Raw genomic sequence first — 23,318 nt, 5'->3', positions numbered from 1 at the left:
CTGACTATCTATTTTATCATAGATATTAGAGTACACAATATCTATGTGTATTATATGTGTATGATCTATATTTATGTGTACTCTAACAGCCAAGAATTATCATCTCTGATACAGGCCACTACCCAAAATTAATGATTCAAGCCTGATGTCTATTTTGATACAGTCCTGACTGGCATCAATGTTGAGTCATGTCTGTTGCTCTGGCTGAACCAGGGCCGTACTCCAGCATGGTTGTATCATGGATGATCATCATTATTATATCATACTAGACTGATTGCTTTACAGGCTGCCCAAAAGGGAATATATCAAGGCTGATCCTGATTGATATTAGTTATGATTCAAAATAAAATTCTTGGCTGTGTAGTGCTACACACCCAGTAATTTTCATGCCTGATTCAGGACTGATACCCAAAATTACTAAATCAAGTCTGGTATCAGTACTGGTACAGCTGTGATGGCTATTATTGCTGAATCCCAGTATAGATGCTTATCATGCATGCCTGTACTGTGGCTGATGATTACCCCAAAATCCATGGTCCATGGTACTGTCTGATATCAGGACTGATCCACACCCAATCGCCCATAGGATGAGCTAGGGGTAGGCAAATTATGCTTCTATTATGCTTTTAGGCACTGCCCCAAATTCCATCCTGTTATGCTTTGAAATGAATCCAATTATGCTCATTATTATACTCATATTTTAAACTTTACTCAAATATCAACTATCAAGTTACATGGACATGCATCTGTTATAACTGCAATATTATAATAATGCGAGAATCTGAAAATGTTTCCAGACTTTGAGTCACTTCAAAATAGCTCAGCCTAAGCCATTGGACTTGCCACACTTGCATGGCTTGAGGAGGTCAGTATAGTAAGCAGTTGGGCTGTTTTACTATCTAGATCTAGTATTTAAAATCATGTGGTCAGCCAGACTTTTTGACCCATTAAGGAATTATGCTCNCATTATGCCAGGATAATCACTTGCCCTATTATGCTCCAAATTATGCTAGCATAATTTGCCTAGCCCTAGCATGAGCAAGGACAGTAAATTGAGTGCAGGACATAAAAATAATAAATTATTAGATTATAGACTATTAGACAAGGACTGGAGGAACAGTAAACTACCAACACTTGATATAGAAGTATGTAGAACAACAAAAATAATTGGAGTGAGCATGGGCGAGCCCCACTAAGACGACTTGTGATTGTTTGGAAGACTCCGACAGAAGGTAGAAATGTAATTTCATTTACTACCCTCCTCTCTCTCCCTCCCTCCCTCCAGATTCCCTCCCTGATAGTTCATGGAGTACATTGAAGGCAATATTAAGACAAAATATTAATAAATTTGGAAACATTTACTATAGATTTGTATCTAGAGAACACATCACTACTAATTAAATCACAGCTAGCTACATAATAAATACTCCACCTTTAAATCAAAATGTTATAAAACATGAATAATAATAGCAATATTATAAGGGCCATTAATAATAATCCGGTACATTTACACGTACATAATAATAATAATAATAATAATAATATGATAGTAATATATATGAAGGAGGACTAGTTATTAAAGTAATAATAATAGCAATAAAATTAATAACATAAAATGCATGGCGAGGACAATTAAAGTATAGATAACTGTTAAAACTAACAGAAGCAAAACAACCTGTAAAAAAACCAAAAAAAAATAGAATATTTCTGTCTAGATTTCTATAATCTGTGACAGTTGTTTCAGCTATATATGGAACTGGAACTCCTGGTAAAACTACAGCATACATGGAACCATTTAATTTTATTGTATGATTAATGTAATCAGTCGCATCAAAATTTGTTGTTATATTCATTTTTGATGTGAAGTTGACAAAAGCACTAATGAATTTATTTAAGGAAGATGTCACTGGTTCTGAGTATATTGTAATTGCAAGACGATAAACCATTTTCTCTTTGACCTTGTAATATACATATGAGGTAAAAGAGCTCAACTGTATTTTGTGGGTAGCTCCTAGGAGATGAACAAATAGTTGATAATAATTAAATGTTAAACTGTTTGTTTCTTTATTCAAAATGAATTCTAGTGTTTCACCATAAGTATACTTAAAGGTTGATTTTGAGAAAACTATGACATCAATAAATACTTGAATTCTCAATAAATCCAAAGAGCGTTGCACTTCTAAATCCAAAATCTCTCTATACATGTAGATGTCTATTATTTTCAGTGGTACAACTACAACTAAATGTTTAAGAGGTCGTCTAGGAACAACAAATTGTTTGAGTAATTCTAAAATGCTTTTATAATTGTAAGTCATTATTACTATTGCCAGCCTTTCCAGTTCTTTGAGTTTCATTAAAGGATGCTCTGATATTGTTGAATAACAGTCAAATTTATCATAAATTACAATAAGAAGCTCTTCCAATAATGGAAACTTGGAAATAAGTTGACAAATTGAATTTATATCTAGTTTAAGCATTAAATTTAATCCTATTACTGCATCACTTGGTAGGTTTACTTCAGCAACAGGGTCCGCTTTAGAAAAATCTAGATAGTGCAGCCTAATATTAATTTTTCCATTGACCGAATTTTGCTGGAATTGAAGTCCTTTTTTGAATGCTGTTAATTGAGTTGCATGTGATACATTAATTCTGAGTGTAATATTGTGAGCAGCAGCAATATATCCAGCAATAAAGTAATCAAAATTATTCAAAGGTACATTTGCAATACTCCATGTATGACCAGAGACTAAATTATAGTCTTGATTGTGTAAAAGTAGATAATTTTCATATAAACATCTGAGCAGTAAACTACTTATTCCTAAATATATTAGATTATATGAATCACGGAAAACATTGGTTCTTAGCATATCCAGTGTGCCTATTTTTCTGTCAATATGCTTTGATAATCCAACATAGAAAATAAAGACATCCTCAAGATTTGAGTTTTGTTTCATGTCAATTTCAGTAAACATGGAGCCAGGATTATTGACAAGATAAATTGCAGCAAGGTAATCTTGTAATGTAGTGTGTATGAAACTGCTGGACTCATCTTTATCGAACCCAGTGAAACTACTAATAGTGTCCATCATACTCAGTTTTAAAACATTATGAAGCTCCTTTCCAAAAACATATTCTTGCTTCATTACACCATTATAAGCTACTTTAGAAAGAAAATAGAAATCTTCCCAAATATCAATTAATTCAGGAATATTGAAATCAATTTCACGTATTAAATTTTGAGGCATTTCATAATTTATGTCACTTACTCTAGCATCAATGAGGTGCCGCTTGAGTATTACACGAACATAATAATTATAAATTGCTGTCATTGTTATTGGGTACTTATTATTCTTAGTATGTATGAAATCAGTAAATATTTTACACATTATGAAGCAGTTCATTGGATTGTACAGCATATTCTCAATCACAGTATTACCACTGTAATGAGATTGAAACTCAAAAAGTACTACTTCATTTTTGAAATATTTAGAAACATATTCTAAGATTTCATTAGGACCAAAGCCCCTAAGAACAATATGTTTTGAGTCATCTTCTAAAAAGGTAAGCAAGCGATCAGTAGCAGCATGTCTGCTTGTAACTATGACTGTTGACTTGGGAAGAATGTCTCCTTTTATAAGTTTAATGAATATTGAAGTTGAACTGTTTCTCAAATGATGTGGAAGCTCATCAAAACCATCTAATATCCAAAGAACTTCTGCTCCTCTTGCTCTGTTGATTGAAGAAGTTATTTTAACCATATCAATATCTTCAACATAAATAAGAAGGTCTTCAATATTTTCAGCTTTTTGATAGATTTCAAGGCGCAATGGAATGAGAATTATAATCTTAAAATTGTTTAATAATTTATCTGTTCTTTCAGCCCACTGCAAAGCTAACTCTTTAGCTAATGTGCTCTTTCCTATGCCAGGCTCTCCTTCAATTAATACAAATCTTAATGGTTTACCTGTTAGTGGCTTCAAAATGTCATCAATTTTAATTTTTTCAAAATTATCATGCTCCAGTATTTCCTTATCAACACTATGTAAAAATTCTGCATCTGCTTTCTTCTGGTAGCTTTTCAATCTAATTAATTTTAAAGATATAAAAGGAACAACAGGAGCTGTTGGGCCAGCAGCTGGGTATTTATTAATATCTGGATCTTTATACCTCGTTAGAGTTTTGTTGTACTTTTCACGTAGTTTTAATGCATATTCATCAATTGGTGAATTTACTGTAGGATTAAAGGCCCATGCCATGTATACTGCTACTAATGATATTATTACAAGTACTGGTATCAGTCGCACAAACCACCTTGATAATGTAGAACATTTTGAAGAATTTATAGGCACAGATTGTGTAACTAAATCAGCAAATGAAATGAAACAAAATATGGCTTTATTTCATTTCACTAGCTTACCTTGGTGAATTTCCAGACCCTTGACAACAATTCCATTGTGGATCCTGATTTTTTTTGCTGTAGCTTTGTCTCCAATCTTTTCCACTATATCAGCCAATCTCTCTAAAGTTGGTTTTCCTTTTTTACTGACATTATCCTTCATCATCAGCCAACAAGCCACACACTCTGTAAAACATTCCTTAGTAGACCCAGCATCTCTTTCTATTGCTTTCAATGTGTTGTAGTGTAGGCCACACTTGAGCCCAAAACTTTTCCATTCAGCATCAGCAAAATGCTCCAACTCTGACAAGACCCTATCAAGGTGTTCAATATCTGAAAGTAGAAGTCATAGAGGTATATAATGACAGACAGCAATAGTATTACTAACTAAGGGGGATAAAGGTATCTGCAATGGAGGCCATTACAGTGGCATTTACAACAGAGAAGAAGTCTGACTGAGTAAAGGGTAGATTGCACTGCACTGCACTGAAGAAAACTATTTAGCTCCGCCCTAAATATCTAATTATAACTATTGACCACACCCAGATCTAATGAAGCATGTAAATTGAATAAATGAATACCATAATAGACGATAATAGATTATTAGGTAAGTATAAGAACAACAACAATAATAACAATGATAATAATGGGTGTTAATTAATAAATTTTTTATTAAAAATTTTTTAATTAATAGGTCCCATCCCAAGAGGCCACATTACCGGAGGGTGTGGGTGGACAGGAGGCACTAGACATTTGAGGAGGGGGTGTGTCTACATGAAGTTGAGCATGAGAGCGTCTATGTCTGGCGTGAGAAATTATACAAATTGATTCCGCCTTCTTTCAGGTCTCAAATTGCTGCCAGATCCAAGTAAGTTTATCCCCAACACTTATTGTATGTACATGTGTATGAGATATAATGCAAGAGTGTACATGTATAAGAGTAAGGGCAGTATTGATGTATAAAAATGTGTAGAGGTCAATTGAAAGTCTATGCAATCAACGTAACATGTTGTTTTACATGGTAGGTGTGGCTTAAGAAAATTGGTAGTAATCGAGTAACAGTGTTTCTAGCTGTCTTAATTTAGTGTTCTTTTCTCTCTTCTCTTCAAGGCTAAATGGTTAGTAAAGCTGTTATGCTATGTTAGTGAATTATTCAGTGAGCTGTCTTGTGAAGACATAGCGAGATTGTTAGAAATATGTAACTCATTTATATATGTAAGTGTGTTGTTAAAGCTGTTACTAGTATGATATTGTTCTTTTAGAGTAATTATCAAAATATACTAAAAGGAAAGATTCCAACAGAAGGTAGAAATGTAATTTGATTTACTACCCTCCTTTCTCTCTCTCTCTCTCTCCCTCCAGATTCCCTCCCTGATAGTTCATGGAGTACATTGAAGGCAATATTAAGACAAAATATTAATAAATTTGGAAACATTTACTATAGATTTGTATCTAGAGAACACATTACTACTATTTAGATTTCATAGCTATAGCTACATAATAAAAATATGTGAGAGAAGAGGTAACAATGTAAATAAATGTAACAACAATACATAACTGCAGAATCATAATGGATCATACGTAAATACATAAATAAATGTACATAAATTAATACAGGCAATATAAATATGACAGAGAAGACAAAAAAGCAAACAAAATAAACATAATAACGAAATCATAAAACATATGCCACATACAATCATAAATATTACTAATAGTACCTCCATTATTGTTAATAGTACCTTAATTACACTTTCTTCATGCATGTAGTATACTGCTATTGATAATGGAGGGTTATCCAGCAAAGTATAAATAAGAAATTTTAAAAAATTGACATGCCTTATGTATTGTCCATAAGTTGGGGTAGTCGTTCCAGCATCATATGGGACTGGATCTGCTGGTGAAACTACAGCATACATGGAACCACTTAGATTTATTTCATGATTAATGTAATCAGCTGCATTTAATTTTCTAGTTATATTCATTTTTGATATGCAGTTTATAAAAGCACTAATGAAATCATCTAAGGGTGTCTCTGGTTTTGAATATATTGTAATTCTAAGACGATGAACCATTTCATCTTTCACCTTGTAATACACATATGAGGTAAATGATCTCAACTGTATTTTGCGGGTGGTTCCTAGGCGATGAACATATAATTGATAATAATTAACTATTAAATTTTTTTCTTTATACAAAGCGATTTCTAGTGTTCGTTGATACGTGAATGTTGATTCCGAGAAAACTATCACTTCAATTGATACATAGATTCTTAATTCATCTAAAGAGCTTTGTATTGCTGAATCCAAAATCTCTGTATACATGTATGTATCTATTATTCCCATTTGTGCAAATACAGTTAATTGTTTAAGAGATCGTTTAGGAGCAACAAGTTGTTTGAGTAACTCTAAAATGTGGTCATACTTGTAAGCCAGGATTAATATTGACAGCCTTTCCAGTTTATTGAGTTTCATTAAAGGGTGCTCTAATATTGTTGAATAACAGTCAAATTCACGATGAATTACAATAAAAAGCTCTTCCAATAATGAAAACTTGGAAATAATTTGACAAATTGAATTTATATTTAGCTTAAGCATTAAATTCAGTCCTATTACTGCATTACTTGGTAGGTCTACTTTAGCCACAGGATCTGTAGAAAAAATTAAAGGGTAAGGCAACCTAATATTAATTTTTCCATTGACAGAAGCTTGCTGGAATTGAAGTCCCTTTTTGAATGCTTCTAATTCAGTTAAATGTGACACATTAATTCTGAGAGTAATATCATGAGCAGCGACAATATAGCCAGCAATAAAGTAATCATAATTACTGATAGGCACATTGGCAACACTCCATGTATGACCAGAGACTAAATTATAGTTTTTATTGTGTAAAAGTAAATTATTTTCATATAGACATCTGAGCATTAAACTACTTATTCCTACATGAATTATATTATTTGAACGGAAAACATCGGTTCTCAACATATTCAGTTTGCCTATTTCTCTGTCAATATACTTCAGTAATCCAGCATAAAAAATAAGAACATTCTCAAGATTTGAGTTTTTTTTCATGTCAGTTTCATTAAACATTAAGTGTGGATTGTTTACAAGATAAATTGCTGCAAAATAATCTTGTAGTGTAGTGTGTATGAAACTGCTGGACTCATCTTTATCAAACCCAGAAAAGCTACTGATAGTGTCCATCATACTCAATTTTGAAACATTATGAAGCTGCTTTCCAAAAGTATATTCTTGCTTCATTACACTAAAGTAAGCCATTCTAGAAAGATTATAGAAATCTTCCCAAATGTATTTTAATTCAGAATTTGTGAAGTCAATTTTGTGTATTAAATGTGAAGGCATTTCATAGTTTATATCAATTACTTCAGCATCAATGAGGTGCCGCTTGAGTATTACACGAACATAATGATTATAAATCCCTGTCATTGTTATTGGGTACTTATTATTTTTAGTATGTATAAAATCGAGTGAATATTTTGCACATTATGAAGCAGTTCATTGGATTATACAGCATATTCTCAATCACAGTATTACGACTGTAAAAATATTGAAATTCAGAAGTTACTGTTTCATTTTTAAAATATTTGGAAGCATATTCTAAGATTTCGTTTGAACCAAAGCCTCTAAGAGCAATATGTTTTGAGTCATCTTCTAAGAAAGTAAGCAAAGGATCAGTAGCAGCATGTCTACTTGTAACTATGACTGTTGACTTGGGAAGAATGTCTCCTTTTATAAGTTTAATAAATATTGAAGTTGAATTGGTTCTCAAATGATGTGGAAGCTCATCAAAACCATCTAATATCCAAAGAATATCTGCTCCTTTTGTTTTATTGATTGATAACATTACTTCAGTCTCATTAATATCATCAACATCAATGAGAAGGTCTTTAATGTTTTTAGCTTTTTGATTAGTTTCGAAGCGCAATGGAATGAGAATAATAATTTTATAACTGTTTAATAATTCATCTGTTTTTCTAACCCATCTCAATGTTAGTTCTTTAGCTAATGTGCTCTTTCCTATGCCAGGTTCTCCTGCAATTATTACAAATTTTAATGGCTTATCTGTTTGTGGCTTTAAAATATTTTCGATTTCAATTTTTTCAAAAATATTGTCCTCCTGTATTACTTCATTAGTACTACTGGTAAGTAAAAAATCTGCATCTTCTTTCCTATATTCTTTCACTATGATTGATATCAGAGGTATAAAAGGAACATAACCCTGAACTGATGGGCCAGCAGCTGGGAATTTATTAACATCTGGATCTTTGTACCTAGTCAGAGCTTCATTATACTTGTCACGTAATTTTGAAGCATATTCATCGTGAATATCAATTATTGATGATTCATGCATTATTATTGCTAATACTATTATTACCAGTATTACGATCAATGGCAATAATGAACTGTGTTCAGGCTTTGTAGTTTGATCAGCTAGATATGTAAAGTAAAAAAGTTATGCGTATCTTCACAATAGCTTAACTTAAACTGACCTTTGCAATTGTGTTCCTTGAATTGACTCCTGATTTTCTTTGCTGTAGATTTATCCCCAGTCTCTTCCACTATGTTAGCCAATCTCTTTAAAGTTGGTTCTCCTACTTCATCAACATCATCCTCTCTCTTCAACCAGCGAGCAACACACTCTCTGAAACATTCATCAACAGAATCAGGTTTACCAGCATTGCTAGCTTCTATTGCTGTCACAGTGTTGTAGTAAAGGCCACAGTTGAGACCAAAGTCTTTCCATCTTGCTTTGGAAAAATGCTGCAACTTTGACAAGACTAAACGAAGATGCGTGATATCTGAAATTAGAGGTTATATATTGAAAAAAAAGCATTTATAGTAAGCTAACCAAGGTTTCTGGTAGCTGTGACCGAGGCCATCAAGATGAGAAAAAGAATTTGCTTTGCTTGCTAAAAAATTAGCCCTGCCCTATTAACCACACCCAATCCCAGATGAGAAAGGACAGTAACTGAACTGATTGCAGGATAAAGACTGGAGGAACATTGAACTACCAACACTTGATATAGAAGTAAGTATAACAACAATAATAATAATAATATTGGGTTTAATTAATTACCGGAGAGTGTGGGTGGACAGGAGACCTTTGAGGAAGGCTTGATGTATAAAAATGCATAGAGGTCAATTGAAAGTCTATGCAATCAACGTAGCATGTTAATGTTGTTTTACATGGTAGGTGTGGCTAAACAAAATTGGTTGTAATAGTGTTTCTAGCTGTCTTAATTTAGTATTCAGCATAAGAAAAATTAATGCCGGATACTAAACAGCTCACTGAATAATTCACTAACATACCGTATAGCTGGTTTATTTCGTGGCCTCAAATTTTTGTTGCTTAAATTTTCATTAGAATTAATTTTAGTGCCTTGCTAAATTTTTGTTAATATTTAATTGGTTTTAATAAAATTTAGTGGAATTAATTTTAGTGGATTTGAGCCTGCACAAAAATTAATTCCACACGAAATAAACCAGCTATACGGTAACACAATGGCTTCACTAACCATTTAGCCTTGAAGAGAGAAGAAAATTTTTCTTCTCTCTTCAAGGCTAAATGGTTAGTGAAGCCATTGTGTTATGTTAGTGAATTATTCAGTGAGCTGTCTTGTGAAGACATAGCGAGATTGTTAGAAATATGTAACTCGTTTATATATGTAAGTGTGATGTTAAAGCTGTTACTAGTATGATATTGTTCTTTTAGAGTAATTATCAAAATATACTAAAAGGGAAGATTCTAACAGAAGGTAGAAATGTAGTTCAATTTACTACCCTCCTCTCTCTTTCTCTCTCCCTCCCTCCAGATTCCCTCCCTGATAGTTCATGGAGTACATTGAAGGCAATATTAAGACAAAATATTAATAAATTTTGAAACATTTACTATAGATTTGTATCTAGAGAACACATTACTACTAATTAGCTCTTATAATCATAAAATGTACAAAAACAATAAAACGGTAATTCTATGTATAAAATTGAAATTGTTTGTCTGTATCTGGTGGCGTTTGTGAGATTATGGCATACATGAACTTGTTTATTCGAGTTATTCTGTGATTTAAACAATCAGCATAGAGTGTTTTAGCTTTAATCAAACTAGCTACGTAGGCATGAAATGCCTTAACAAAATCACGTAGATTAGATGTCACTGGTTTGGAGTATATTGTGACTGCAAAAGTATAAGAAAGTCCATAGGTGTCCGAGAAATATACAAATGAAGTGAAAGAACTTAATTGTATGGTTTTGCTAACTCCTAAAAGATAATCAAGATATTTATTTTTGTTATTTTCTAGGTTATCTTTAACTGTTAAACTTTTATTTTTTTTACACCAATTCATTTTTAGCTCCATATCAAATTTTTGATTCCAAATATTTAGTCCAAGTGCTCTAGGATTTATACAAGACAGTGATATTACAGCTCTTGATTCTTCTAAAGATAACAGCATTTCAATTAATTTTGAGGACTTTAAAGTCTTAATACGTATGTGTAATTGTTTAAGAGGTCTTCCAGGAGCAGTAAGTTGTTTGAGTAACTGAAAATCACTTTCCAGTGCATTTTCAATGATTAATTTCAGCTTTTCAAGTTTTTTAAGTTTCAGTAAAGGATGTTCTGATATGGTTGAATTACACTGAAAGTTATCATACTTGTGATGATCAAGACTAATTTCTTGCACTGATGAAAACTTGGGAATAAATTCACAGATTGAAACATTATCAAATACGTATAACTGTAATCCTACTACTATATCCCTTGGTATAGTAAGTAGATCGGGTATGATTGTGCTATCAACATAAATATATTGGAAATTAATCTGTATTTTTCCATTAATGGACGAATGGGATTGGAGTCCTTTATTAAAAGCTTCTATGTCAGATGAAAAAGTAGGTTTAAAGTTGAGTGTAATATTATGGGCAGCAACAATATAACCACAAATAAAGTGCTCCAAATCTCTTAAGTGTGTAGTGCTAATAATAGGTCTGCGAAATTTAAAGTTCTGCTTATAAAAATAATGTGTGCTGTATGCATGTAGAAGATTATCTCGTTCATGTATACATCTAAGCATTAAATTAGTAACTGGAATACACGGTGGTTCATGAGTTAAATCATTGCTGCTGATTAGGTATTTGTTACTGAATATTATACTCATTGTTTTATTATCTACATTTCTGCCAATAAATTTTAATAATCCAACATAAAAAGCAAGGACAGCTTCAAGATTTGAGTTTTGCTTCAAGTCTTTTTCAGTAAACATGGAGCCTGAATTGTTTACAAGATAAATTGCTGCAAAGTATTCTTGTAGTGTAGTGTGTATGAAACTGCTGGACTCATCTTTATCAAACCCAGTGAAGCTAATGATGGTGTCCATCATACTCAATTTTGGAATGTCACCAAGCTCCTTTCCAAAAACATATTCTTGGTTCATTACACCATTAAAAGCTATTTTGGAAAGATAATGAAAATGTTTCCAAATGCCACTTAATGTAGGATTATCAGTCAATTTTGTGTATTAAATTTTGAGGCATTTCGTAGTTTATATCAATTACTTTAGCATCAATGAGGTGTCGCTTGAGTAATGCACGGACATAGTAATTATAAATTCCGGTCATTGTTGTCGGGTATTTTGTATTATTAGAAAGTATAAACTCATTAAATACTGTACACATTATGAAACAGTTCATTGGATTGTACAGCATATTCTCAATCATAGTATTACCTCTGTAATAAGAATAAAATTGATAAAGTATTTCTTTATCTTGAAAATATCTGAAAGCATATTGTATGGTTTCATTTGAACCAAAGCCTCTAAGAGCAATATGTTTTGAGTCATCTTCTAAAAAGGTAAGCAAAGGATCAGTAGCAGCATGTCTACTTGTAACTATGACTGTTGACTTTGGAAGAATATCTCCTTTTATAAGTTTAATGAATATTGAAGTTGAACTGTTTCTCAAATGATGTGGAAGCTCATCAAAACCATCTAATATCCAAAGAACTTCTGCTCCTTTTGTTTCATTTATCAATAACATTACTTCAGTCTCATTAATATTTTCAACATCAATTAGAAGGTCTTCAATGTTTTTAGCTTTTTGATAAGTTTCAAGACGCAGTGGAATTAAAATAACAATTTTATAATCTGTTAAATATTCATCTGCTTGTCCAACCCATTGTAATGTTAACTCTTTAGCTAATGTGCTCTTTCCTATACCAGGTTCTCCTTCAATTAATACAAATCTTAGCCGTTTATCTGTCAGTGGTTTTAAAATATCATCAATTTCTATTTTTTCAAACTCAATTTTTTCTTCAATTCTATCACTATGCAAAAATTCTTTCTTATGTTTTTCCACTATGATTGATATCAGAGGTATAAAAGGAACATAAACAGGGACTGATGGACCAGCAGCTGGGAATTTATTAATATCTGGATCCTTATACCTTGTCAGAGTTTCACTATACTTGTCACCTAATTGCTGTCCATACACATCAATTACCGTAGTAAATAAAAAATTTAATACTAATGCTACTATTATAGTACAAAATGCTACTAGTATTGACATTACTGCCACAATTATTGATCCAAATATAAAGGCTTCCAATTTTGCTTCCAGTGTAGAACTTTGTGCTGAAGTCTTAGGCATACCGGTAGACAGTACAGCTATAAATTTGCAAATATTAGTAAATAAGTATTGGACATTGACGTATCATCAGGAGGGTGTTATACACCCATAACACCCTCCTGACAGGTTGATATTTTATTTACACATACCGGTATGTACACGTATACCACAATGAGTCTTGCCCATCCTTATCTATGGCTTTACTGATTGTCAAAAACAAGTAACAGCATAAAAATGCATGTTATGGGCATATAACTCTATGCAGTGGCACAGCACTCATCGTAAAAATGCTTGAAATATTTACAACAGCTAAAATAAAACAACCGACAGAATGTACTGACCTTTGCAATTATGTTCCCCTTTGAATTGACTCCTGATCTTCTCTGCTGTAGCTTTATCTCCAGTCTCTTCCACTATATCAGCTAATATCTCTAAAGTTGGCTCTCCTTTTTCATTAACACCATCCTCTCTCCTCAGCCAGCGACCAATGCACTTTCTGAAACATTTGCTGGCATTGTTAGGATAATCAGCCTCTAATGTTTCCAATGTGTTCTCATAAAGGCCACACTTAAGACCAAATTTCTCCCATTTAGCCTCAGAAAAATTGAGGTTCTCTAACTCTGACAAGATGAAATCAAGATGTGTAATATCTGAAAAGAGAGATTTAAATAATCATAAGATTCAACAGCAATGCACTAACCAAGGATAGTCGTAGCTGTGATAGAAGCCATTGAAGAAGAGCACTAATAAAGAGAGAAAGTAAAAGCAGTCTGAAGAACAGAGAAGCTCAAGAAAGTTTGCTAGCTGCAAAAATGAACCACACCCAAACTTTGGATGCACAGATCGACCACGCCCATCACATGAGCTGAGCTACCAGGTATTACTGGTACTAAATAACACATACAGTTGGAACACTTTGTAGTGGTTACATTTATGTATAATAATCTCAATGAAGGCTATTGCAATTGAACAGAGCTAATCTATACTGCAACAAAAGGTATTTTTCAAATGGAAATTAAAAAATAAAATATATACACACAAATATAATTTATAAATATTATCTTTACATTTATAAGATCTATAAATGCATTTTTGTTGCTCTTTAACAACACCAACCACCCCGTTCTTGTTGTGGTGCTGCAGGGACCGGAGCAAGCCGGACAGGGGCAGGCTGGACAGGGGCAGGCTTAACAGGGGCAGGCTTGACAGGAGCAGGATGGATAGGGGCAGGCTGGACAGGGGCAGGTTCTGGCTTATGTTGATCTATTTTTTCATCTTCTTCTCCTATATTGGTATTACCTCTTTGGCGTACAATTTCAGCTGCAGCTTCTTCAAGGACAGAGTTCACCTTTTTATGATCATATCTTATAATGGCAGACATTTCAATAAATTTCATGTCATTTTTTTCAGCATATTCCTCGCTTGTTGATTTAGGGTTGACCCTCTCTTCATTACAGTCATCCTTGTTACCAATGAGAATCATCTTCACATTGTCTTTTTCATTATGATTCAAAACTTCTTGTCTCCAAACCTGCTCAATGTGGCGGAATGAATCACCATCATCAATGCTGAACACAAAAATAGCAATGTCAGCATTTCTATAGAACTGTCTTGTCAATGCTCTGTGGCGTTCCAGCCCTGCTGTATCATAAAGGTGTAGCTACATATATAATATAATTAATAAATATGATTTATTTTAGGAAAAGCAGCTTACTTCTACTATTGTGTCAGGAGTTTCAGCATCAATTGATACAATATCAAGGGCAATTGTAGTTTGCGGAAACCAAATCACTTTTTTATTCTTTAATAACTGGACAATTGATGTTTTTCCAACGCCAAGGTCACCAATAAAGAGGACCTATGACTGATAATGAATGCTTTGTTGCTGCAAAAAGACTTACTTTTAGTTCTATTTTCTCTCCTACACTAGCCACTTTTGTTGCCTAGACAAATCAAACTTTTAAGTATGTACACATAATAGTTATATTCATGTGGCATATACCAGTACGCATAAGTGTCAATACATCAAGATGTACAAGTACAGTAGTAGAAAAAAGTAAAATTATATACATGCATCAAGTTTACCTGAGGTAGTTCAGATTTTGTTTTTGTTTCCAGTGGTTCCTTAATTTCCTTTATAATACAGTATATAATAATAATTACTGACAGTATACATGTACACATGCACATACTTGTATCTCGTCTTTGATCCATATTGTACGGTATCCAACAGTAAGCTTCATTAGACCACTCTCTTTTAATAATGCAAGATTCTCACTCAATTTTATAATGAGACGTTTCATAACAGATCGAAAGAAGGAGCAAGTGACCACAATGGAGTATCCAGTATCAATATACTTTATCTTCACAAATTTACCAGACGTCTTGGAAAGAATGTCAGTAATATCCTTCAATTTCTTTTCGTCAGGTCTCCAGTCAAAGACATAAGTTGCTGATTCACATTTAAGAGAAGGGCTAGTATTGACAGCATCAAACTTCTCCTTCAAGCAAAGTTCAACTGACATTGAATGACAAAACTCTTCCAGTGTTGTCTTGTATTGTTCAATATATCTTTCAGCTTCAGTGACTTCAAATTTTTCAACTATAGCTTCCAATAGACTAATATCAGTCAATGAACACTCTCCTTTAACCACATCTAATACATCAGATAAGTCCAAACAATTTTCTAGCTTTGGCTTTAGATCTAAATTGTATGATTTAATTAGCAATTTTATGTCATCTATAGAAGGAGATTTCTTCAATATAGCTTTGTCTACTTTATACAGCATCCTTCCAAGTGAAGCTCTTATTGAACTAAATTCTCTTGATTTACTCTTTAGAACAGGAATTTCAACTAAAGTTTTGCTATAATAACATAATTGTTTTTATTTCCATACCTTCTTCTTCAATTGTAATATTAACAACTTCATTACTAGAAATATGCTTATCTACTTGCAAAATCAAGAAAAAATATTCATAATTCATGAGATTAACTCACTATAGTCTCTTTGTATAAATGTTCCTAGTTCTACATTACCATTGGACTTGCACAACACACTAGCAAATGTTTGTAGTGAACTATAATTGCTTTGAATAGCTTTTCTAATGGCAGCTAACAGGATTTCACGTTGATTAGGAACAGAGGGACTAGCTGATTCCACACTATCCAATACTTGTCCTGTTATGACACCCTCTCTTTGAAGCATAATAGCTACACTGACAGGATCAGAGAGAGACTGAGAGAGGAGTGGATGATGAGTGTTGAATATCTGAATAGCTATAAAAATACATACACATATAGTATATCATGACAATTGTATTGGTATCAATTGTTATTGGATTGCCAGAATTGGGCCACTAGCAGATGAGACTAAAATATCTAATGAATATCATTATTGGGTAATCTGCGTTCAGTGACTTCAGTCTGCAGATATCTGGGGACCAGCCCCTTTGCAGGCTGTTATGATGTTATCTTAACTTTCACCAGAGATATAAAGTAATAGTAAGTATATTATATTTGACAAGTATTGATCCATGTTATGTAAAATAACTAGACGAATGTAAAACATTAAAGGGGCGAGCCAAAGCAAGCCTATGTACTGTATGATCTTTATATGAGCATGCAAGCTAAGCAATTACATGCCTGAAATACAGCATTTTGGTTTAAATGTAACATCACTTAAGAATCTCTGCAGCAGTTACAGCATTGAAGATAGTTAGAAGCAGTCACTGCCGGTCTGAAGAAGTCACTGCAGGCAGCATTCATCTCATCAGAGTCCTTTAATATCAAGAAATAAAATTGTATGTATCTACTTTTCCAACCCTTGCTGCTAGAGAAATCTTTGGACAACAGTTTTGTTTTATCTCACTTACAGTTCGCTGCAGGGGCGGATCTAGGGGGGGCCAGGCCCCCCCAAAAATTTTTCTGGTCAAGTATAAAATTAGTTTTATCTATGTAAACTGTGAAACAGCTGCAGTACTTGACTGTGTAAACAGTCTGTAAACCACAAAGGAGCTCATTTAAGAGGCCTAATCTTCAAAATTTCAACTTCCCAAATGAAATCCTGCATGCCTAGTTGACCACACCCACTATTTACCCCACCCATATAATTATGGCCCCCCAAAAATTCAATCCTAGATCCGCCCCTGGTTCGCTGCAAATAACATCAGACTTGCTGATAGGTGCCATTTTATTTCATTGTGACCACACCCGCTTTCAATGAAGATATAAGATTAGGCTATTTAACTTTAATAATAGTTAGACAGTTGGTCCGTATAGACAGAAAGGCAGACAGACGTTTCTCATCTTAAGGTGGGTTCTCAATATGACACATTGTTGCGTCATGACCGGAAGTGCTATATAAACCAATGGGAGTATGTGTCAATGCGTCAGAATAGAAATGTTTTCTAATCTGATGCATGCTCCCATTAGTTTATACAGCACTTCCAGTCGTGACGGACGTGCATGCATCATATTGAAAACCCGCCTTTAGTGGGGCTCGCTTTGGCTCGCTCCAATAATAATTATGGCGGAAAAACAATCGATAATCCAAGCACCTTAGTCTTGCAAGCCAGACCATTCCCCAGCCTATAGGGTATGTCCTGGCTTACAAGAGCACCTCCCTAGTTGACAACTAGACAACCAGACTGTAAGATCTACCAACCTTCATGATTACCTTCTCTGAATTTAATCCTGATTTTTTCTGCTGCAGCTTTGTCTCCAGTAACCTCCACTATATCAGCCAACCTTTGTAAAGTTGGTTTTCCTTTTTTATCAACATCATCCTCTCTCCTCAGCCAGCAAGCCACGCACTCTCTGAAACGTTTTTTAGTAGACCCAGTATCACTTTCTATTCTTTTCAATGTGTTATAGTGCAGGCCACACTTGAGCCCAAAATGTTCCCATTCAGCATCAGCAAAATGCTCCAACTCTGACAAGACTCTATCAAGGTGCTCAATATCTGAAGGTAGAAGTCATATTGGTAGACAGAAATAGTATTACATGTACTAACTAAGCAGGATAGTAGTATCTGTGATGGACGAGGGGTCAGAAACGAGTTCGAGAACGAACTTGGAGTCTTGTATACTTCCCTTTGGAGCCTTTGTGGAGTCCTTTTGGAGTTCTTGTAGTTTTCTGAGTAAATTTAGTAGTATATATTCAGAGTATGTATCATACTGGAGTCTTACTTGGAATCTTTGGAGTCTCGTACACTTTTTTGCCTCATTAAAGTAAACCCCTCGGCCATTGGTATCTTCACAGAGCTAGAAGAACTTAGGAAGAAATTAAGTCATAGATTTTAAAGTGCAACCATATCTCGCCATAATTATATCTGCAATGAACAAACCACGCCCTCACAATTGACCACACCCAATCGCAGATGAGCAAGGCATCAGCAAGGACAGTAAATTGAGTGCAGGACATAAAAATAATAAATTATTAGATTATAGACTAATAGATAAGGACTGGAGGAACAGTAAACTACCAACACTTGATATAGAAGTAAGTATAATAACAACAATAATAATAATAATTGATATTGGGTGTCAATTAATTATGTAATTAATTTTTAATTAATAGGTTCCATCCCAAGAGGCTCCATTACCAGAGGGTGTGGGTGGACAGGAGGCGTTTGAGGAGGGAGTGTGTCTACGTGAAGTTGAGAGTGTCTGGCGTGAGAGATTACGCGAATTGACTCCACCTCCTTCAAGGTCTCAAAACTCAAAATAAAATGGCCTCCGGTTCCAAAGACTATATAAGTCTATCCTCAACACTTATCGAATGGATAAAGGAAGAGATTAAACCACTTTATGATGAGTACCTCTCGTACATCAAAGAGAGTGGGAAAGACCCTGAGGAGGAACCCTATCGTTCGCTTTACTCCGCCCGTAAAACCCTCCTACTAATTAAGGATAAGATAGGCCAGGCCCCGCCCGAAATTAACGACAGTCTGCACCCACTATTAATCACTCTCTCTTCTCTCTTAGCCGCTAATTACATCAATACTGATGAAACTAGTGCCGGACAGAGAGAATATGAATCTATTTTAGAATTGTCAAAATCTCTTGAATTTCAGGGGCGTGTTGCCTTTGCTATGGTAACCGCTTGTAACGGTCTTGGAATCTTGTGGTCGAATAGAAGTGAGGAATATGAGAAGTCACTAGAGCTTTTAAAACAAGGAGAGACATTGTACAAGTCGTATCACCATCCTCCACCACTGTCTGATGAAGATCTGTTCACTGGTGACATCAGAGATAAGGGAGAGAGAGAGAAGACGTTTGAAGATCTTCACACACACACCCTCTTCTACCTAGCTCAGGTCTATACTCACTTAGACCAGCCGGGATTATCAGCACAGTACTGTCAGAATACTCTCTCACGTCAGCTTGAGACCAAGAGTTATGACCCCATTGAATGGTCACTCAATGCAGCGACCATATCTCAGTATTATATCAATGTGTCTAACTACCCTCAGGCTAGGCACTGTCTGGCAGCTGCTAGTGTAGTCCTTCGTTCTTATAGCGAAGAGTTGGGGGGAAAAGGAGAGGAGATGAAAGAGAAACTGGAGCAGAGTGAAGCTGATGTTAGCAGATGTTGGATCAAGTATACAATATCTTTATTGACTCATTCTTGTACTGAATCAGGAGAAAGAGGAGGAGGTGGTGGTACGAGGGAAAAGGTTGCTATAGTACACAGGTTTGAGCCGTTAGAGTTAGCTGATGTTGAGGGACAAGTTTCTTGTGATGTAGTTGAGAATTATCAAGACGCATCTAAGGTATTCTTGTTTGCTGAAGCACAGATTAAATTGGCTCAGAAGTTTTATAATTTAGAAGACCACGCGACCGATTTCGTCTCTATTTCTCAAGATCACTCATCTCTTTATAAAATCCTTTCTTTCTTTGAGTCAGACCTTTCTTTAAAATGTCGGATGCACAAACGTCGTGTCGACATCCTCTCTTCTCTTCTCTCCTGTCTCAACCCTCAGTATTATCTTGTACTCAATCGCCAGCTGATGTTTGAATTAGGTGACACGCTAAATGACATGGCTAATAATAAGATAATACTAGCCAGTGAAGAAGGATCTTCTCCTTCACAGCATCAAATCCAAAAAATAAACCGACTACTCAATGATGCCATTAAGCACTACGGAGAGTTTTTCTCAAGTTTTGAGACTCAACCAGAAGCCGAGTACTTGCATTCTTATCTCACGTCAAAGCTCAACGTGGCTCGCTTGTATTCTAAACTTTTAGCGGGAAACCCCGGGGAACAGATCAAGAATTTGGAGACCTCGATTCAGTCCTATAAATGGTTGATCGAGTATTGTGAATCTCATACTGAAGAGATCAAAGAAGTATTTACTGAAGAGTTAGGATTGTGTAAAGAAATGGTGGCATTGCTGCCACAAAAAATTGAATTGATTAGATCACAAAATGTTACAATGTGAATGACTGAGTGAGTTCAATCTTGTATCATGTTTGTTGTCATTGTTTTATGAAAGTAGTTTGGAGCTATTTCAAATAGCCATTTTGGATCTATAACAGACACCATCCTGGAGAGAGAGAGAGAGAGAGAGAGAGAAGGAAAGAGAAATTAAAATGAGACACCATTATGACAAAAGGGAAGATTAGGTAGAGGAAGATCCAATTTTGGAGCAACTTAAAAAATTCATAAAAAATTCAATTTTGATCAGAACCGGCTCAAACTTTCTACACAACATAAGTACATGCATATGTATCAGGAAAAATTATAAAAATACAGAATTCTCTACTTTTCATTTTTGGCGAAATTTGGCCTGTGACCCTGTACTATAGTACAGGGACTTTGGCCCAATTTTGAAGCAACTTTAAAAATTCATTAAAAAATTCAAATTTGATCGGAACCAGCTCAAAATTTCTATGTGGTATAAGTACATGTATATGTATCAGAAAACATTATAAAAATGGAGAATTCTCTACTTTTAAATTTTAGTAAAATGGCCCATGCCCTGTACTATAGTACAGGGACTTTGGCCCAATAGAGAATGGTTCTAACCTCATATAACATTTGGTGGTGTGAACTAGTTCGGTGTACATCACAAATGGAGGAGGAGGTGTCACTGAAAACAAACAAGAGCTGGGATGGATGAACACCTCTTGTCTTGACAACACCTAAACAACAACAAAAATGATAAACAACAACAACAATAAACAACAAACTTACAGTTAAATATTTCCCATCTCTGACATGCTCTGCTACATTTCTAAAAAAGCCACATAGCAGGGTCTTCCTCAGTCTTTCTCCATCATTGTTTGAGGTTAGTTGGAGTGAGTTTTGTCTGCAAATCTCTTTGAGCTGTTTCCTAATGTCCTGGACAGTAGACATGTTCCTTGCATGAATGTAATTATCATGACACCAAGACTAAAGGAGAGAGAGAGAGAGAAAGGAAAGAAGGGAAAATGATGACGATTTAAAAAGTACTCTATCATTCAAAATCTAATCAAGTTTACTATAAATGTACATGTACATCTAAAACTATTATTAGTAGTATTATTATTATTACTTTCTTTTCATTAGATGTTTGATAAGCTTTATGTATCTTCATTAGCAGCAAATGGTCTCCTTCAGGACAAAAGAACTTCATCCTCGCCAGATCAGCTTTCTCTCTTCCATCAGTCGGAGTATACAGCACAGTATCAACTGATAGCAGTGATACTAGTGTCACTAACTCAACCACACAATCATAATCCACTGATGCTAAGAGACAAGAGCTCAGAGATGGAGACAAAGGAAAAGAGCTCATTCTCTGTCCTAATGGAGTAAGTTCTAATGTCTCTTCTCCATTTTCTTCTTTATTCACAGCCTTCAGCAGCACTAGTTCTTCAAGAGCAGCTATCAAACTTTCTTCCGGAGGTTGATCCATGAATTCAAAACTGAGTATGTCTTTAATACCCATTGCAAGCAGCTGGAGTAGTACGCTGGAGAGATTGCAACGTTGTATCTCAGGAACAGTATTCTCTTCCAACTGCAGGAAGGATTCCTCAGTGTATAATCTATAGCAGTATCCCTCACTCTCTCTCCCTGCCCTACCAAGCCTCTGTCTCGCCTGTGCTTTTGAGATAGGCTGTACCAGTAGGAGATCAAGACCCATCAATGGGTTGTACCCACGTCCTTTCACCATCCCTGTATCAATGACATACTTTACCCCAGAGAGAGTAAGAGAAGTCTCTGCTATGTTAGTAGAAAGGATCACTTTACGAGTGTTTGGGGGTGGCTTTTGAAATACTTTTTGCTGCTGAGCTGAAGGTAGAGCAGAGAAGAGAGGCAGTACCATCATGTCTTTCCAATGAGACGGAAATAAAGACTTGCACTGTATCAGTGTATGAAGCATTGACTCAATCTCGTCTTGACCTGTTAGGAAAACCAAAATGTCTCCATTTTCTCCACTCTCCTCTTCTCCATGCAGCTGGAGTACTGTTGTAATGGCCGAATGAATATAGTCGGATTGTGGTTTTAAGGTGTAATAGACGTTGACGTGATACTGTCGTCCTTGAATGTAGAGTACTTTAGCGTTGTTGAAGTAGTTAGAGTAAGAGCTGGTGTCTAGTGTGGCAGACATGATGACAATACGTAATAGTTTGATGTGCCTTTCTCTTCTCTCCTTCTGAGCTCCTTTAATGACTCCAAACAACACGTCAGTGTGTACGGTCCTTTCGTGAGCCTCATCTAGTATCACTACCGAGTATCTAATAAATGTTATTATTATTATTATTATTATTATTATTAATCATGTACCTTGATAGTAGAGGGTCTTGAATGGCTTCTCTCAGTAGCAGACCGTCCGTTTGATATTTAATTTTGGTACTGGGTCCGGTGCAGTCTTCAAACCTCACGGCGTACCCCACCTGTCATGTGATGATCACATGATGTGGTAGTGTGCATTAATTGGAATACCTCGGCTCCAAGAGATACCGATTGCTCCTTAGCAACACGGGTTGCTATGCTAATGGCTGCCACTCGTCGAGGCTGCGTTATACCTATCAGACCTTTCTTGCTTAGCCCAGTCTCATGCAAATACTAATTAATAAAATTAGTGCAAATTTATAATTTTTTAATTATTAATTTTCTTATTTAACTCACCTGTGGTATCTGCGTTGTCTTCCCGCTCCCAGTCTCCCCCACTACTATGCAGCAAGGGTTGGTTTTTATCTCTCTGATGAGTCTGTCTCGCGCGGAGTATATGGGAAGTGATTTTCTTTGAGCTTCCATACTAGACGCCATTTTGAATAATTAATGAGCAAGTTAGCCA

General features: G+C 35.0%; 5 protein-coding genes and 1 long non-coding RNA gene across 12 annotated transcripts; 2 read left to right on the top strand and 4 right to left on the bottom strand.

The window, feature by feature from the left end:
* Window positions 1-1,487: 1,487 nt before the first annotated feature.
* LOC109581958 (uncharacterized) lies at window positions 1,488-4,962 on the bottom strand. Its single transcript, XM_019996471.1, has 4 exons — window positions 4,785-4,962; window positions 4,418-4,729; window positions 3,965-4,360; window positions 1,488-3,919 (listed from the first exon to the last, which is right to left on the bottom strand). The coding sequence occupies exons 1-4, from the start codon at window positions 4,816-4,818 to the stop codon at window positions 1,488-1,490; spliced, it is 3,174 nt and encodes a 1,057-aa protein (XP_019852030.1). The 5' UTR covers window positions 4,819-4,962.
* Window positions 4,963-5,061: 99 nt separating this feature from the next.
* Window positions 5,062-5,869, top strand: LOC109581972 (uncharacterized). Of its 2 annotated transcripts, XR_002184835.1 has the most exons (4): window positions 5,062-5,264; window positions 5,507-5,611; window positions 5,659-5,701; window positions 5,759-5,869. It is a non-coding gene; the product is annotated as an uncharacterized LOC109581972 (long non-coding RNA). The 2 variants fall into 2 exon arrangements; XR_002184836.1 differs by lacking the exon at window positions 5,507-5,611 and having other exon boundaries at window positions 5,079-5,264; window positions 5,759-5,863.
* Window positions 5,784-9,362, bottom strand: LOC109581967 (NACHT, LRR and PYD domains-containing protein 3-like). 2 transcript variants are annotated; one of them, XM_019996494.1, is made up of 3 exons: window positions 9,266-9,362; window positions 8,907-9,215; window positions 5,784-8,847 (listed from the first exon to the last, which is right to left on the bottom strand). In XM_019996494.1, the coding sequence occupies exon 3, from the start codon at window positions 7,840-7,842 to the stop codon at window positions 5,962-5,964; it is 1,881 nt and encodes a 626-aa protein (XP_019852053.1). In that variant the 5' UTR covers window positions 7,843-8,847; window positions 8,907-9,215; window positions 9,266-9,362; the 3' UTR covers window positions 5,784-5,961. The 2 variants fall into 2 exon arrangements, with proteins under 2 accessions (XP_019852053.1, XP_019852054.1); XM_019996495.1 differs by having other exon boundaries at window positions 7,840-8,847.
* On the top strand, window positions 9,361-20,564 carry LOC109581968 (KIF1-binding protein homolog). 5 transcript variants are annotated; one of them, XR_002184831.1, is made up of 3 exons: window positions 9,361-9,445; window positions 10,130-10,172; window positions 10,230-10,343. XR_002184831.1 is itself a non-coding variant. In XM_019996498.1 (2 exons), exon 2 carries the CDS (start codon window positions 18,765-18,767, stop codon window positions 20,475-20,477), a length of 1,713 nt encoding a protein of 570 aa, XP_019852057.1. In that variant the 5' UTR covers window positions 9,381-9,445; window positions 18,614-18,764; the 3' UTR covers window positions 20,478-20,564. The 5 variants fall into 5 exon arrangements, 2 of the variants coding, with proteins under 2 accessions (XP_019852057.1, XP_019852056.1); XR_002184833.1 differs by lacking the exons at window positions 10,130-10,172; window positions 10,230-10,343 and adding an exon at window positions 9,499-9,530; XM_019996498.1 differs by lacking the exons at window positions 10,130-10,172; window positions 10,230-10,343 and adding an exon at window positions 18,614-20,564 and having other exon boundaries at window positions 9,381-9,445.
* On the bottom strand, window positions 14,055-18,326 carry LOC109581957 (uncharacterized). Its single transcript, XM_019996470.1, has 10 exons — window positions 18,223-18,326; window positions 18,048-18,169; window positions 17,700-17,996; window positions 16,034-16,312; window positions 15,933-15,983; window positions 15,228-15,889; window positions 15,121-15,168; window positions 14,937-14,978; window positions 14,750-14,893; window positions 14,055-14,695 (listed from the first exon to the last, which is right to left on the bottom strand). The coding sequence occupies exons 1-10, from the start codon at window positions 18,279-18,281 to the stop codon at window positions 14,138-14,140; spliced, it is 2,262 nt and encodes a 753-aa protein (XP_019852029.1). The 5' UTR covers window positions 18,282-18,326; the 3' UTR covers window positions 14,055-14,137.
* Window positions 20,400-23,314, bottom strand: LOC100638214 (putative ATP-dependent RNA helicase DHX33). Its single transcript, XM_019996493.1, has 7 exons — window positions 23,150-23,314; window positions 22,964-23,086; window positions 22,805-22,914; window positions 21,573-22,755; window positions 21,233-21,430; window positions 21,065-21,180; window positions 20,400-20,582 (listed from the first exon to the last, which is right to left on the bottom strand). Exons 1-7 carry the CDS (start codon window positions 23,288-23,290, stop codon window positions 20,492-20,494), a joined length of 1,962 nt encoding a protein of 653 aa, XP_019852052.1. The 5' UTR covers window positions 23,291-23,314; the 3' UTR covers window positions 20,400-20,491.
* Between the last annotated feature and the right edge of the window lie 4 nt (window positions 23,315-23,318).

The sequence above is a fragment of the Amphimedon queenslandica genome, unplaced genomic scaffold (genome assembly GCF_000090795.2).
Source record: "Amphimedon queenslandica unplaced genomic scaffold, v1.1 AMPQUscaffold_13409, whole genome shotgun sequence".
NCBI lineage: Eukaryota > Metazoa > Porifera > Demospongiae > Haplosclerida > Niphatidae > Amphimedon > Amphimedon queenslandica.
Note: the sequence above shows the minus strand (reverse complement) of the source record. Positions and strands in the feature narration are given on the sequence as shown.